Below are 16,203 nucleotides of genomic sequence, written 5' to 3'. Positions count from 1 at the left end.
TCCTTTAGAATTTGTGACAGGTCTGTAGCAGTCTATCAGTTCTTAAAGTAAAATAAAAATTAATTACAAACCTCTTTAAAAAACCCCATGGAGTGCATATAAAACATACAGTTTAAAATAGTGAGCTCCTTTATGATGTTTAAACCTCCCTCCTGTTGCTGCAGCCCTGCCCCCTTACCAACTGCAGCCTCTCTGTCAGTCATGTCATATATTCTGTAGTCTAGATTGTAAGAATCTGAGGACAGGGACTGTATCTCCCATCTATTGTAAAGCACCAAACACACCTATTTACACTCCAGTTCCATTGCAGAGGGAGCCTCTGCTTCTGTGGAGGTAGAGTCAGGATTTTCTTTTTAATATGTGGATAAGGTCTAATATGTCAATAGATAAAAGGGGGTTTACATGTCAGACCCTGTGATAATGGTACAGTATGCTATTTCACTAAAATGCATTTAAAGCTATATATCAGAAGGAAAGACTGGTAGCCCACGCTGTGGATCTTCCTGCACTAGACTGGCTAACGTGTGGTCCTCTATTAAAGCTTTGGGGATTTTTTTCATTTTTTTTTTAAGTGAGAGGCAGCAGGAGGGGGTCAAATTTAAACGTGTAGTGTAAGCAAACACGACTCCCTTGAAATCAGTGAAATTACAGCAGGGCCGTTTTCAGAAAATGTCCTGCCGTTAACACCAGTGGTAGCAACATTAGGAGCCCTACCCTAGATGGGCTAGTGGCACCTTTAACACTGTGTTGACTAGACCAGATCTGAGCAGTATTATGAGACACAGCATTAAAAATGTCAGTTGAACCATCTTCTGAGGGGCCCCACAGTTAGAGCTAAACCAGTATTTAGAAACAGGAGACATTTTTAGAAAACGTTCCCACTATACAATATCCTTAGAACATCCATCCTTAGGAATCCAGGGATGAATCAGAATTCCAGAGGACATAAGGCAAATCCAGAATCTGACCCTCTTTTGGAAACACTGCAATATTTTCCTCTTTGAAAAGCCTTTCCATATAATGACACTCTGAACATGGACAGTCCTATCTACCCACTGCCTCCAACCCCCACAACGAACAAATCAACCTAGCAACAAAATCCAAAGAGAAAACCTACCTCAAGTAGTATGTTTTACCCCCAAAAGGAGAACTGCCTGCTACTGAGTTCACTTTGACTGGTGCTCAGAGGCTATGGTGATGGGCAGCAGTATGGAACAGTAAGATAGACTGTAAGAAAGTAAATAGACTAGTTTGGGGCTCTTTTGCAGTTAACTGTGTCATAATTTGGCTCCTGACAATATTTTTTCCACTGTTTTTTTCACAGATTGGATTCTACAATGCTGTAGCCATCCCATGTTACACTACACTCACACAGATCTTCCCTCCTGCTGGGCCACTACTCCGGGCATGCAGGTGAGTAGCAGTGCAAGTTTTTGCACAGCATATATCTTGGCTGGGTGAGAGCATGCCCCACTACATATCTCTGTCTAAAAATATATGCCTCTACATTGCAAATATTTCATATAGACAAACATAAATGTTCTTCTCTTAGCAAGTGCATCCAACACCTGGAGGCAGGGACTATTGGGTAGGTTCAGCCAACACAGGTCTATGGATGCAGCTATTAAAATTTATTTAGTGTCAAAACTACCTGTAGACAAGCAGGTCCACTGGTAATGTGCCCCCAGTTAGCTGCCTCCATCTAGCCCAGTACAACTCAACTTCCCTCTGTCTGCTTCATGCGCATAACTACTGGGAATTAAAATACCTTTTTCTTCTGTGCTTTTACTGTCACCTCATCTCTCTCTTATTCCTTTTCTGCTGATTGTGTTCCTGTATTCTAGTTGAACTGACATGTTTCTCTCTCCTATGTGGCAAATCAGAGTACACTCTTCATTCTTCAGATCTTTAAACCACTAGCATTTTCTCTTCTGGGTATAGTGACAGTGTAAAGTAAACAGAAGGAAATCCCCTCTCTCTATCTGTCCATCCATTTATCCATCTAAAACAGGGGTCTCAAACATGCGGCCCTCGGAGCTCTTCCCTGCGGCCCGCGGAGCTCCCCCAGTTACTTCCTGTCGCCGCCAAACTCCCCTCACCCCCGCCCCCCTCCCCGAGTTATTTTCTGTGCCTAAGCTCCCCGCGCGCTGCTCCCCAAAGTTTGGGGCCGGGTCTCTCCCCTGGCCCCACCTGCCGCCCCCACGCGCCTCCCCCCAGTGTCTACCAGCCCCCACTTGCTGCCCCCTCACCGCCCGGGAGCTCACGCTGACTCCACTCCTCTGCTATGCCGGCTTCCGGCATCACCTGCTGCCGCAGGGTCCTAGCGCCCCCCTGCACTAGGGCCAGGGCAGGCTGCCCTTCCCCTAGTCCTGAGACTCTCCAATGCCCCGAGCCTCTCCAATGCCTCAAACCCCTCACCCTCAGCCCCACAGCCCTCACCCCTGCACCCCCTCCTATCCCCAAACTCCATCCCAAAGCCTGCACCCCCACCCCCTGCCGCAGCCTGGAGCCTGCACCGAGCACAGAGCCTGCACTCCAGACCCCCTCCCCCACCCAAACTCCCTCCCAGAGCCTTAGGCAGTAAATCTAAGTGTGTGTTTTGTCCTTTGAGTGAGGTGCATTACTGAGTGTATATATTTATTAAAACTGCTTGGAAATGACTTCGTCAAAAAAAAGAACACTCATGGAAGAAAAGAGAGTTTTCCAAGACAAATGGGAGAATTTATATTTTTTCACAGAGGTAAAAGATAAAATTCAATGCCTTATTTGTCAGCAAACGATTGCTGTTCCCAAGGAGTATAACGTGCGTCGGCACTATGACACGATGCACGGTGAAAAATATGATGCATTCACCGGAAAAATCCGAGAGGAAAAAGTTCAGCAACTTAAAGCAGCATTTGCCAAGCAAAGACATTTATTTTCAGGGATTAACAAGTCTAGCGAAGATTCAGTAAGAGCAAGTTTTGTGATAAGCGAAATGATAGCTAAATCATCGCGACCTTTTACAGAAGGCTTATTCATAAAAGAATGTCTTATGAAGGCCAGTGAAATTTTATGTCCTGATAGGAAGAAAGTTTTTGAAGGCATAAGCTTGTCTGCAAATACAGTTGCCTGCAGGATAACGGATTTAGCTGATAATGTGCAAAAACAATTGATTCAAATGGCAAAAGACTTTGAAGTATTTTCAATTGCTCTTGATGAGAGTACAGATGTATCAGATACCGCACAGTGTGCAGTGTTCATTAGAGATGTGGACTGCAATTTGAATATAACTGAAGAATTGCTAGACTTAATGCCACTGAAGGGTATCACAACGGGACGTGACATATTTCAAGGATTGGAAGAGTGCATTGAAAAAGCTGTTGGTGGCGCTTAGCACTTTCCAGGAGGGAGGGGGGAGGAGCGGGGAGCCGCGCGCTTAGGGGAGGAGGTGGAGAAGAGACAGGGCAGGGGCGGGGCCTCATGGAAGGGGTGGATTGGGGGTGGGGCCAGGGGCAGCAAGGGGGCGTGTCAGTGATGCGGCCCTCGCGCCAATGCACTAGTCCTCATGCGGCCCTCGGGGTCATTTGAGTTTGAGACCCCTGATCTAAAATATATAGTTGAGGTCCAGAAGTGTGTGTGTTTGTGTATACTCTGAAGCCTAGAATGACTGAGTCAGCGTGAAGTCATGGAAACAGCTACAAGCTTGGCTGAAAGCTCTTTTGATTCAGAATATCACCAGGTTCAGTCATCACTGGGATACGTGGTCTGTTATCATCCAATTTTTAAGTTCTCAGCCACTTTGACTTCACAGATTATATCCATGTGACAGCAAGGTATGTATCTATGCCATGCCAACAGTCCTAGACTAATGTGATTTCACAGGTAAGTCGTCAAATCACTACTCTTGCTCTACAGCTAATTTGCATACAGTAGTTCCATTGGTTATATGACAAGAATACTCAGATGGTGGCTTACTTAGCCCAACTGCCACACCTGGCTGACAACTTCAAGACATGGCACTTTCACCTAGCACCAGCAAGACAGACTCTAGCCCATACCACTTCCACCATGCCAACGCTAAGAGGGAACTAAACATCATAATGAATGGCCAGAGGCTGAAGCATGAAGCTTACCCAGTTTACTTAGGCATGACCCTTGACTGAACACTGACATACAAAAGCCACCTGAGCAAAATGCAAGCAAAGGTCAAGACACACAACAACCTTCTCAGCAAACTGGCAGGTTCTTCATGGGGAGCAGATGCTCCAGCCCTAAGGACCTCAGCCCTTGCCATCTCGTACTCAATAGCAGTAGTTCTGTGTGCCAGTATGGAGTTGGACAGGGAACACGAAACTTGTTGACATGCAAATCAACTCAACAATTACACATTATCACAGGAACTGTTTGACTGACTCATCTTCTGTGGCTTCCAATTCTGAGCCACATTGCTCCCCCTTACATCAGGAGGGAGATAGCAGCTGGCAAGCTGCTTGATAAGGTACATGCCAACCCAGACTTGCCCTTGTTCAGTGCCCTTTTTAGCCCACTAGCTACATGTCTTTCATTACAACACCCACTGTGGTCAAGGCTGCCATGCCAGCACATGACAGCAGAATCCCGGTGGCAGGAAGACTGGTGCTTATCACCAACCACAAATCGGTTCCTCATCACAGACCCTACTGCTCTCCCGCCCAGCTTCAACCTGCCACGTCATCAGTGGGTCCTTCTTAGTCGATCCTGGACTGGGCAAGGCCTCTGTGCAGACAACCAGCACCACTCGAATCTTCGAGACAATCCATGCTGCAGCTGTGGTGCAGATCAAACAATGATATACATTATTGAGGAGTGCCTGCTAACTAAATTCAGTGGTGGGCTCCGAGAGCTCCACTTGGCCACGTTGCTTGGCTCAGCAAATATGCAAATGCTAAATAAAATAAATACTATCACTTCTGGACCTCCATTGTGATGGAGGCTTTTTCTGATTCTTTCCCACCCATGCATGCACATACCTTTTTCCCTCTGCATTCTCTCCTTTTCTACATATCGGATATAAGCCCATCAATTGCCTAAATGTAATTGTGGTGACAAGACTTGCGCCTGCCTACTCCAGATGTTCCTATCTGCTTTAACATGGTTTTTGTTATTACACTGAGTTTCCCTCGGTGGAACCTTATGTCTCTCATTCCCTTCAGTGTTGGAGGCTCCAGACTCCCTTCCTAATGCTAGAAACAAAAGGCCAAAGCTAAACCCCAAGAATTTCAGCAAAAAATTAGTTCACTTGAAGTTCCCTATAAAACTACTTGTAAACATTCTTAATTTTACTGGACTGTGAATCAGTCAGCTGTCTTGTAAAGGTAGCTTGTGCAGTCTTGCAACCTAGCTAATTGCTAGATTTGTAATACCTGTGAGGGATAGATTACTAAATAGTCATCCAGTAATATCAACAGCTGAAAGCTAGATGTTGGCTGCCTGTTTCACTGTGGCCTAAAGACAAATTGTGTATTCTGTGGCAGAGCTGGTTCCCATCACAATTTTTCTCAAGTATACTGTCTTTTTTTTAAACTTATTCAACTTCCTCAAAATGTTTTACATTTATGAAAACTTCAGATGAATTTCTTCATGAAATATTTCCCATTAGCTGGATGTCTTCAAAATCAGAAACCTACTTTTGCTCAGAAATATGTACTTAAATATTTTCATTATGAAGTAGGTGGGAAAGAAGTCTTCTTAGAGGCCACATGATTAATGGATTAACCTCAGGACTGGAAGCCAAGAACTCCTCAGTCACCTGACTGGCCTTAATTATGTTTTGCACTTATTTTACAAATATTTACATAAGCCTCACAATACTTGTGTGAAGTAGTTGAGCATCATTATCACCATTTTAGAGGTATGGAAATTCAGGATTAGAGAGGGTAAATAAGATCCATAAGGTTACAAAGCATATCATTGTCAGGACTTTTAGCACAAGGCACGTTCCAAAAAAAATTGTTTTGGATTGACCCAAAACTTTTCAAAATTTTAGGCTTATCAAAATGGGTTTTTTTTAAATGTCTTTCCATTTGAACAAAATCAAACAAAACCTTTATGTTGGGTTGAACCAAAACATTTATTTTGATTTGAAAAGAAAAATTTTGAGCATTTTTAAAAAAAATTAAAATTTTTAATAACATTGAAGGAAGTTTCAGACCAAAGTCATTTTGAACAGAAAAATAGAAACATTTCATTTTCAAAATGTCAAAATAAAACATTTAGGGTTTTGGGATTTTCTTGTCCAACTGAAACAATTTGGCAAATTCAGCTCAAATTTACAAAACATTTCAGTGTCACTGAATCTACATTTTTTGCTGAAAAAAAATTTTGGCTGAAAAATTTCACAAACTTCTAGTCAGGATGAGGATTCCAGTTAGACCCCAACCTTCTTGATTCCTGGCCAGATTCCCAAAACTTTAGACAAGCAAAACCTCCCTACTCTAAACAATGTTGTTAAAATAAATTTTCTAAAATATCTATTAATTTTGGGAGTCTCACTTTTTGGACACTCAAATAGAAATGCTTAAGGCTTGATGTTCAGAGGTGCCAAACACCCACAACTTTACTTGCCTTCAGTGGGAATTACAGGTGCTCTGTGCCTCTGAAGGTCAGGCGCAGAGTCTTTTAGAATAAATATGAGCATCTTTCAAAGAATGTGTTTCTTCTGGACCAGCATATGGTGTGTGAATTAACAGTAATCAGACTGCTTAGTACTGATTGCACTGGTGTTCTCTATCCCAGTAATCATGCTTCACTATTAGGGATCCAAGATTCAATATTTTTACTTCTAAAATCCCTTGTCAACTACAGTCAAACTTAAGTTATCCAGACACCAGGTAAGCTAAACTCTTGGTTTATCTCAAGGTCCAGTACATTTCCTAAGGTTTGACTAAAGTTGTGTAGAACTGCTAATATTCAGGTGAGCAGAATTAATGATCACCACAAGATTGAAATGGCTCCTGATAAACTGAAATCTTACAATGTAAGAGTTTTGCCTAACCTCCTATTCATCAGCAGCTCTTTGATTTCAGAACGTAGCAGCTCTGCACAACCAAAGCCACCTCTGCAGAGATCCTAAATTCAGCAAGACTGGAGCTGCACTGAGCCAGCCAGTTCTGGGCTGTCTATAGCTGGGGGAGCCAGACAAGGGGCTTTGAACTCAACCCTGAATATGTATTTCAAAGTTCACTGGCCAGTTCCTCTGATTATCAAAATTCTTGTCTAACTGAGGGACTTGGGTTTCCCCAGGGCCCTTTGGGAGTATTTCTACACAGCAACTAGACACCCGTGGCTGGCCCATGCCAGCAAACTCAGGCTCTCATGGGTGTCTAGTTGCTGTGTAGACATACCCTCAGATAACTAGAATGTGCTGCATATGGCCCTTTTAGTGAGAGGCAAATGACTTTCATCACAGTGAAGAGACGCGTTCAATACTGCTTCAGTTGCTGACTAAATACATTTTGATATCACCCTTATACCCATAATATTAATTTCTGGAATGCGATGTTTAAGATGCTGTGTCCTTGAATTCTTTGGAATGCAGACAAATGCTGCAAAGTAGTAGCAACACAAGCAGCCAGGACATCCTGTCAGCATCAAAGGTTTTAACTTTGAGAGACTGTGGGCCTTTATTCCAGGCACTTCAGAGCCAGAGCTTTGCTGGTGAGCAGAAAGGCATATGAATCATACCAGCTGTACCTTTTAAAAAGACTTGTTGGAATAAGATATTACCTAAGAATCTGAAAGGTTAATTTATCTGATAGTTTGCTCTACATTTCTGTTTTAATAAATCTGTTGTTCTGAACAATAAGTTTACTTTCTTACTGAATTTGTACAGTGTTGTATTTGTATGGTGTTACTTCCATTATTGTTTTGGAAATGGAATACACATAGTGCATACCAAAGCAGCCACATCTGAGATAATATGGGTTGCCATGGCTTCCGGAGAGGCAAATGGCATGGCAAGAATGCTGAATTCTGTGGCATCCTGGAAAAACGACAAATTAGGTTGCCACAGAGTCCATGATGCCCTGAGTGAGGTATGGGACAGGTCACATCTCTCAAGAGCTATTGTTTCAGTTTCTCTGCAGCCTTGAGCAGGCATCACTGCATTAGGTCATGCTTTCAAAGACATCTCTGCAATCATGAGAATTAGACTCCTTAGCACAATTCTTTAGCAAGGGGTGAATTCTGTGGCAAATCGGCAGCTGTTGTATTGCAGAACAAACAGGATCCTGGCAATAGCCAGCATATACTTCCCCTATTTAGATTAAAATATGGAGTTGACAGAAAGAAATAAGTTGAAATAATACAGTAGTAAGAAAAACGTTATCAATCAGTGTTATGTACGCCATAAAACTACTTCTGTTGGTATAATATAGCAGAAATTATTATGAACAAAATATTAAATTATTTTATTGCTCTTTTTGCATCTCCAGGGAAAATCTCAAACAATGGGAAAAATTGACGCAAGGAGAGGAAACTTCATTATGGATTCCATCCCAACCACATGATCCCCAGACCTCGGATTCACTTCCTGTGAAGATTGATGACTAAACAACCATGACAAATTGGTTTAACTCTAAGGCATCTCTCCTTTTGTTTTTGTTTTTTTGGTTTGGTTTGGGTTTTTTCTTTTTTGGAAAGGAAAAAAAAAAGCTACAAATGCAAAGAAGCAGATCTGCCTGTGGAGGTAATACCTACAGAGTTACCTCAGCTAGGCGACTGTCTGCCAGTCTCCTGTCTAACATCAGTGACACAACATAAACCAGAGAGAGACTGACAACTCGGTTGCTTCAGAATCGGCTATCAAAGCAAACTTATGACATGTGAATATAAAAGACTGGCCTTTTCTCATGGGCTACATTGCTGAGGCCTTAATTCAAAACTGAAGGGAAAAATATTAGGGGGTACTTTTAAAATTGTATCTTTCTAGTAAGGGTTTCAATGGTACTTTTATTATATTGTACTGTGGCTGGATTTAACACCAGTGTCACTTGGGAGTTCTTGGCTATAAATAGAACATTTTACACATTGCTATTGTGAATGTTTATGTGTGATCTACTTGTAATCAGTTTGAAATTTAGCAGAAAACCTCTGGGACTGTAACTTTTCCTGAAGTTACAGTACTTGAATTATCTTGCTGCAGACGGAAGGAAAATCAACTTTTAGGTTCAAGGCTCCAAAAACTCTATTAGGTATCACAGAGCAACTGTTTTATTTCTCAAGTTAAATGTTGAAAGCACTGGCTGTGGTGTTTGGTTCTTTGTAATTATGTGAAATGCTAGAGAGCTCATCCATTCATACACTGGAAGTACTGGATATTTATCTCCAGTGAGGAAAGATGCAGGCATAATTTCAGGCTGGACCTTTTTATCAACATTGACTAAAATGACAGGCTAAAGTTTGAATGTAATAGCAGAGATCTGGCTGCCTAGCTAGCTGTATGACAAGTGGTCATGCTAATATTTTTCGTGGCGAATCATATTTTAGAAAATATTAGACATGTTTAACGTACAATACTTTCTGCTGGAAATAGGAGCCTTGTCAGCAAAGTCAGGTATACAAGGCATAACTGCGGTACCTTCACAATAAGAGGAAAGTATTTTCCTTTGACTAGTTTTTATGTTGGTCACCAGTACTGTATGTTTTCTACTACCAAAAAAAAAAAAAGGGAAGCCATTTACCTTTTTTTATGTTTTGCTTTTTTTTCTAGTTCAGCAAACATTTCCAAGTTTACAGCTACCTAACTAAGCAGAAAAACAGCTGATTCAGAAAACTGAAGCTCTGGAAGAAATTCTGTGCTGCTGTAGGGCTTGGATCCTGCAAACTATTATGCACATGCTTAACATTAAGCACATGTATAACTGTTTGACGTTCGGGGCCCTATGCTCAATGCAACCCTTTTGATTGTAATGTGGTTGCAAAGGGTGTAATTCAATATACAAAATTTGACCCTGAATCTTTCTTTTTAAAAATAAAATAAAATTTCAGCATAGATATAGTACATCTTTTCTATACCCCGGTCGTTAGCAACACTGCATTAGTTTAGTCTGCACTGCCGAGCCTACATTATATTATACAACTCTTCTTACCTGCTTGCAGATAGGCAAGTCTTGAAGTGGTTCAGTGGCAACACTACAGTGTAGTGTAAAAACAACAAGTAGTACAGTCAGCAGTTTAAAGGCAATAGGTAGTATCTGTTTTCCCATTCTGCTTGTTTACTGAACTGTATTGATCTAATAAGCATGCATCTTATTTTTTTTATTATTATTTAAATGTTTGGGTCCCTGAAGAGATTTGCCTTTTGTTCTGGTCGAGCACAAACCAGTTTATGTTTGTATGCATATACATTATGTGATCTATAATCACGTAATTTATACATAAGCCTTTGCAGCACATTAGATACCATGTAGGGTTAGATTTGGGGTATCTTGATCAAATCTTTTTATATGAAGTTCAGATTTGAATCATACAGGGGACCAAGGATGTCTAGCAGCATCCATGCAAGCACTTAGTGTGCTTTGCCAATACTAAATGATTTTATTCTCTGCATAGTCACCAGTGAATTTTTTTGAAATGAAAAAAAATTATAAGGATGCAGTTTTATCAAACTAAACAAACAAGATCAATGTAAGTGGTGTCCTCTACTTTATTCCTTATCAGTTCTGGTTTAAATAATGCAATTCATACGCAGCCTGTGTTGTTACTGCAAGCAAAGAACTTGGGACACGACCCAGAGTTACTGATTTATGTGGAAACTTCACAGATCTGTGGTGGCCTCAAATACAGTCTGTCTGTATATCTGTGAGATACCCAAAACAACTCATTGAAAATCTCTTTCATGGCTCAAGCATGTCTGTTATTACCATCCCCTTCTCCCTCTATTTGCTGATCTTGTCAGTGTTGCAAAATTTTCCTTGTCACATGCTATATTCATGTCACAGAAAGTTTGTCTGATTTCCAGTCACTGACTGTAAAAGTTAGCTAGATCATGAGTCGTCGCTGAAAATGCTTGGCAGTATCATATAGGTGCTTTATATATTTCCCTAACAAATTAAGCAAAGTTGCAATAAATAGTTCTATTAATGTGATGAGACAACCATATTGGTACTTGACAGTTTGAGTAACCCGAACCACTTCAAACAGTTTGTTACAGTTAAATTTCCATTAGAGTTAATACAGTCCCCCTCACCCCCTTTCTTCTCCTCTGGAGTAAGACAGGGGAAAGGAGTAAAACCATACGGATAAAGTCTACCTATATTTTAGGCAACAACGGAAACAATAGTTTTAATGGGCGAATTTTTTTAAGTTGCATCAATTTGTCCTATAGACTAATTTAGTGAGTACAGTTTTAGGCATCCAGGTGTTTGACAGCAGTAAACCCAAATCAGTATCCCAGAACTGAAAACCCTAATCTAAGTAGTAGTTTGTCATTTGAATGTCATGACTCAGGTCCATGTTGAATCCCTTTAAAAATTTAGCCACACAAAATGAATAAGAACTTTTTAACAATTGGCAGACTTTTTTTTTCTAGAAGTCTTATAAAATGTATAGTTTTTATTTCCAAAAGAGCATTTTTTATTAAAGTTTTAATGACCTTTTCCCCTCTAAACAAAACAATAGAAAAAAGGGACTACCGGTATTTAATATTTGAGCATTCTTTTGAGTAGGTAAAAGAAGCTGAATTTGAGAAGGATGCATATTCAGCATCTTGAAACAATACCAGGAACATAACGAATTAGGAAAATGTAGCCAACCTGTGAAAAGTGGATGGCACAGGATGGTATTAGCTATTTTAGCTCTCACTTAATATACTGTGTAGTCTATAAAAGCTTTGCTGGAAACTCCATTACTGCGGTAATCAAGAATTTTTGTAAGATAGTGCAATATTCTACTGTAATGGTTCAGCACATTGCAGCTACATTATTATACATTGTAGCACTGTAGAAGCAATACATTAGAATAATGTACTGGGTTTTTTTTAAATGGAAGAACATTTTCAAATATGTTAATTAGATCCTCAGAGGCATGCAGTGTGGCACTTATGTTTTCATATGGCACACAGTACAGAGTACTTAGATGTGTTTTAAATAATCTGCATGGATTGCAAATTTAGAAGTAGAAATATTTTGTACTAGCTAGTCAGTCTTTTGCTGTTACTGTGTTCAGGCCACTTAGTGTTAAAATTGTAAGGGCAACATATAGCATTATTTATCTAAAAGAAATACCCAAGTCCCTTACCTGTTCAAACAATTGCAACCTTCTTGAAGAAATGCATTTGCCTAAAACACTGTGACATAGTTGCCATTCTGTGAAATGGTGCAGTAAATTGTTCATCATAAGGAGGGTAAGTGACTTTCTTCACTCTTCTATAAGGATACTCATATTCAAATTTTAGGTTATGTATCCCAATCTAGCAAAGGCACATTACAACTATCTTTTGTCTGCTTGCTGACCAAAAACTGTGCTTGATTGTAATTTGGGTGTATGCTCTGTCAAAAACTGAAAAAGTTAGTAATGAACTGGTTTGCAGAGTAGATCAAACTGGTTTGTAGAGTAGATCCATGTATATTCAAAATTCAGAGGGGGCAGTTCTGTGAAGAAAGAACTTCAAGATAACAGCATTCAACTTTATGACATCTAGTAAGCTGAAAAATTGATTTTATGTATATGACACATATAAACTATCTTCTTTGTAAAAAGAAATGCAAGTGCAATAATTTAAAGAGGTCTTACCTTTGCATTTATAAATTATAAATACTGTACATGGTGTGTATTTTTTCATGTATTCATTTGCAGTCTTTGTATTTAAAAAACAAAACCTAAACCTTTACTATTATGTTTGTACAATAGAGCAGTACTCATTTATTATGATATAGTTAAATTGTAAATAAATTAACAAACCAAACAGCCAGTACATATGCATATATGGGTGTCCTGTTGTGAAACCTGTTTCTGCTTTAATTGCTGGTTTTAGCACAGCAAGACAACTTCTGTGGATATGTAATTATACATATAAATATATGTATGATACATAAAATATATTTAGAAATGTTCATAATTTTAATGGATATATATATCCATACACTTTGGTGTGAATATTACTGAATACAGAGTTTTTTAATATTTTCTATGTTCATTTTTTGGTGTTATTGTGAGTGGGGGAGAGGAATGGGGACTTCTTGTGGACCTGTGTGTATGTTTGTTGATATACTACAAGTAAAATACAAGGAAAAATGAGAACAAAAGGCAATGGAATCCATGAAAAAGATCAACATTTGATTTTCTGTACATGTGACAACTTATCAGTTGAGGTGCATTTTTCCAAACATCTGCTGTTGCAGGTATTTTCTATAACAAAACATGTCTTACTGTATATTAAATACTCAAATTACAATCAGCTCCTCAGCTGATGTAAATTGCCAGAGCTACATTGACTTCTATGCTGAAAATCTGGGCTACCGTTTTTAGTTCACAATTGCATTTAATTGAGTAGATTTACAATCCATCTGTTTCCAGCATCTTGGAACTACATATATGTTGCTGGACAAGATTTGTGGCCCCTTTTGTCTAGGCACAGTGATAAGGAGGAAAGAGGGCAAAAAATTAGTATTGTTAGAATAGTTTCTTTACATGGGTTTCCTTCAGAACTCTTATGCTCCAAACCCTGTTTTTCATGACCCACCCAGATACAGCTGACTTTGAGATAAAAGGTTTGTTCCCAGGAAGAGCAAGGTGTGCTAAAGCAAACCTCACAGTAGAAATGGCTAGACAAAATTACAGATTTTAAAAAAAGACAATATGAATGCACCTTATTACAGTACTTATAATTCTGCCACTCCTCCTTTTATTACGGTTTATATAACAGTAGCACTCAGACGTTCCAGACGGGGATTCTGCTTGATGCTATACAAACAAAGCCTTGCTCCAAAGAGCCTTCTGTTGGGTTAGCATGTGATCATGTGAGGTAGTATTGGCAATTGTAGAAAATAACATGGATGAGTTAATTTCAATACAACAGGTGATTTTATATATGCTTCTGTCAAAACAAGAGCTTCATCAGTAGCTGCCATTAAAAATCAACATTCGCCCATAGTAATTGAGATTTCTTGTTGTTTGTGCAGGGAAATGTGTTATTTCGGGTCTAGAATGGTGGGTAGCTATGGGGAAACGTTGACTTTTTAATGGTGATCACTATAATAAAAATACATCTAAAGATACCATGGTGACTGGACTCTTACTTTTACGTATCAAAGTTCCAGCATGAATGGCAGGAACTCTCATCTGTCTCAATGGTTTTTGACCCTTCAAGACATTAATAGGTGCCTCAATGCCCTCCTGAACAGTTTTCAAACTACCACCCACTGAACACAGGGCACTCACTAGTGATCACTGGAGAACTGGCTGGTGAGATGCTGTTGGCTCCCTCTGTTTTCAGCTCCTGCCTTGCATTAGATGACTAATACAAATACATACATTATCTCCTTATGTTACTTTTCCAAGTAAGCAATTGTTGTAGTTGCCACAAGAATTTTATGCGATTGACAGTATGTGGAGGGGGAAGAGAGATCCATGATGTCAGGAATCAAGGGGAGATGATCCATGAAACAGTCTATTATGGTTTGGGTCCACACACTTAAAAAGCATGAAAATCCCAACCGTGTAATGTTCCCCTTCGGTTCCTTTTTTTTTTTTTTTTTTTTTTACTGACTTTGTCAAAGGAGCTACTTGTTGGAATTGCCGCCATAGAGGCTGGATCCAGTTCTGCAGACCTCAGTTCCACTTGGACAGTGCTTTGTATCCTTTTTTCAGTGCCCTGTTGCCAGTAGATTCCTTGGAGAACTGATCTCTTTCTTAGCCCTTCAACTTCATAACCAACTAGGACTTTGAAATTGGTGTTGATGGGGAATTTCAGTTCTCTCTCAGCTATGATGTGTCAATATGGCATGTGGGACTCCTCAATCCCTAGCACATCAACAGCTTCAGCTCTTCTGAGGGGAGGAGCATTGTCTTTCTCACCAATGCAGTTAGTTTTGATGCTGTGCTAAAGCTGAGTGCCTCCTTCAAAGATATTTCAGAGGCTATTTGTCTTTTCCCATCTTCACTTAGGGTGTTTTGAAGTTTGTTTCTGAATTCCTTAGGGAAACAAACCCTTTCCCTTTTCCTTCTAAACTCCTTTTATCTAACTGGATTGTTTCCACCTCTAATACATTGACTGTGCTGAGATTTGACATGTGTGTATAGGACAAAGGTTTTTTCATCCTAGTTTGGCATTTTCCCCCATCCCAACATGTTTGCACAAGGTCAATGCTTCTGCAAATTCCATTAAGCTGGTCCTTTCCACCAATTTTTATATGGTTGATAAGAACTAGTATTCTGGACCGATTCATTACTATTTGATCCACCTTCTCAAATTGGTGGCAATAGAGCACATGTTCTTTGCTCTTTTCACGTTTTCCTCCTTGCAATACAGGCAATGTAGTTGCTCTTACATTGCAGAGAATATTGCATGCCAGTGGCTGTTCGCTACCCAGTCAGTAATATTTTCTCCAACTCTTTTACCTCCTGTTTGATGAAAGGTGTTTCTCAAGACTTACAAAAATGCCTCTGAATTTTTCTTGCCCACTTATAAATTAAAGAATGTACTGCTTTGTGGATACTTCCTTTGAACATTTTAGTTTCCAAGGCCCTGATCCAAAGCCCATTGAAGCTACTGGAGGGATCATTTCATTAACTATAATGAACTTGGGATCAGGCTCCCTCCCATATAGGTATCCAGGTCAATGTGTTGGATGAAATCTTGGTGCCATTGAAGTCTGTGACAAAATTACCAGTGACTTCAGAGGAGCCAGGATTTCCCCCGTTATCTTTGGAGAGCTTCTCTGAAGATATCATTTGACTGTTCACCCACACCTGCATTCCCCTCAGCATTGGGAAGCTGAAGCTTTTTCAGCAACTTTCTGCTCATTTTGTCTTAGGAAAGTTTATATCAGGCATAAATGCTGTTTGGAGATGAAGGAGCTCTTTGCTTCCTGCTGATGAAGCCCAAGGGATACATGTTAGAAGGCCCTGGGGTCTGGTTTCAAGCACCACTTGTGCTTGAAAGTCAAAAGTCTGTTGAGAGCAACAAGAGTGCCTTCTTGTATCACACTGGAAACTTGAAATCCAACAATAGGAATCCAGTCA

General features: G+C 39.9%; 1 protein-coding gene across 14 annotated transcripts in view; it reads left to right on the top strand.

Annotated features, from left to right (window-relative positions):
- The window catches only part of PDE10A (phosphodiesterase 10A), a 605,978-nt gene extending 591,769 nt beyond the window's left edge, over window positions 1-14,209 (top strand). For all 14 annotated transcript variants that reach the window (XM_045008718.1, XM_045008721.1, XM_045008723.1 and 11 more), the window contains 2 exons: window positions 1,325-1,413; window positions 8,454-14,209. In XM_045008718.1, coding sequence (XP_044864653.1) covers window positions 1,325-1,413; window positions 8,454-8,571 — 207 coding nt within the window. In that variant the 3' untranslated portion in view covers window positions 8,572-14,209. The remainder of the gene's footprint in view (window positions 1-1,324; window positions 1,414-8,453) is intronic.
- Window positions 14,210-16,203: the final 1,994 nt, after the last annotated feature.

The sequence above is a fragment of the Mauremys mutica genome, chromosome 3, assembly GCF_020497125.1.
Source record: "Mauremys mutica isolate MM-2020 ecotype Southern chromosome 3, ASM2049712v1, whole genome shotgun sequence".
Classification (NCBI taxonomy): domain Eukaryota; kingdom Metazoa; phylum Chordata; order Testudines; family Geoemydidae; genus Mauremys; species Mauremys mutica.
This window is presented reverse-complemented; position numbering and strand designations above follow the sequence as displayed.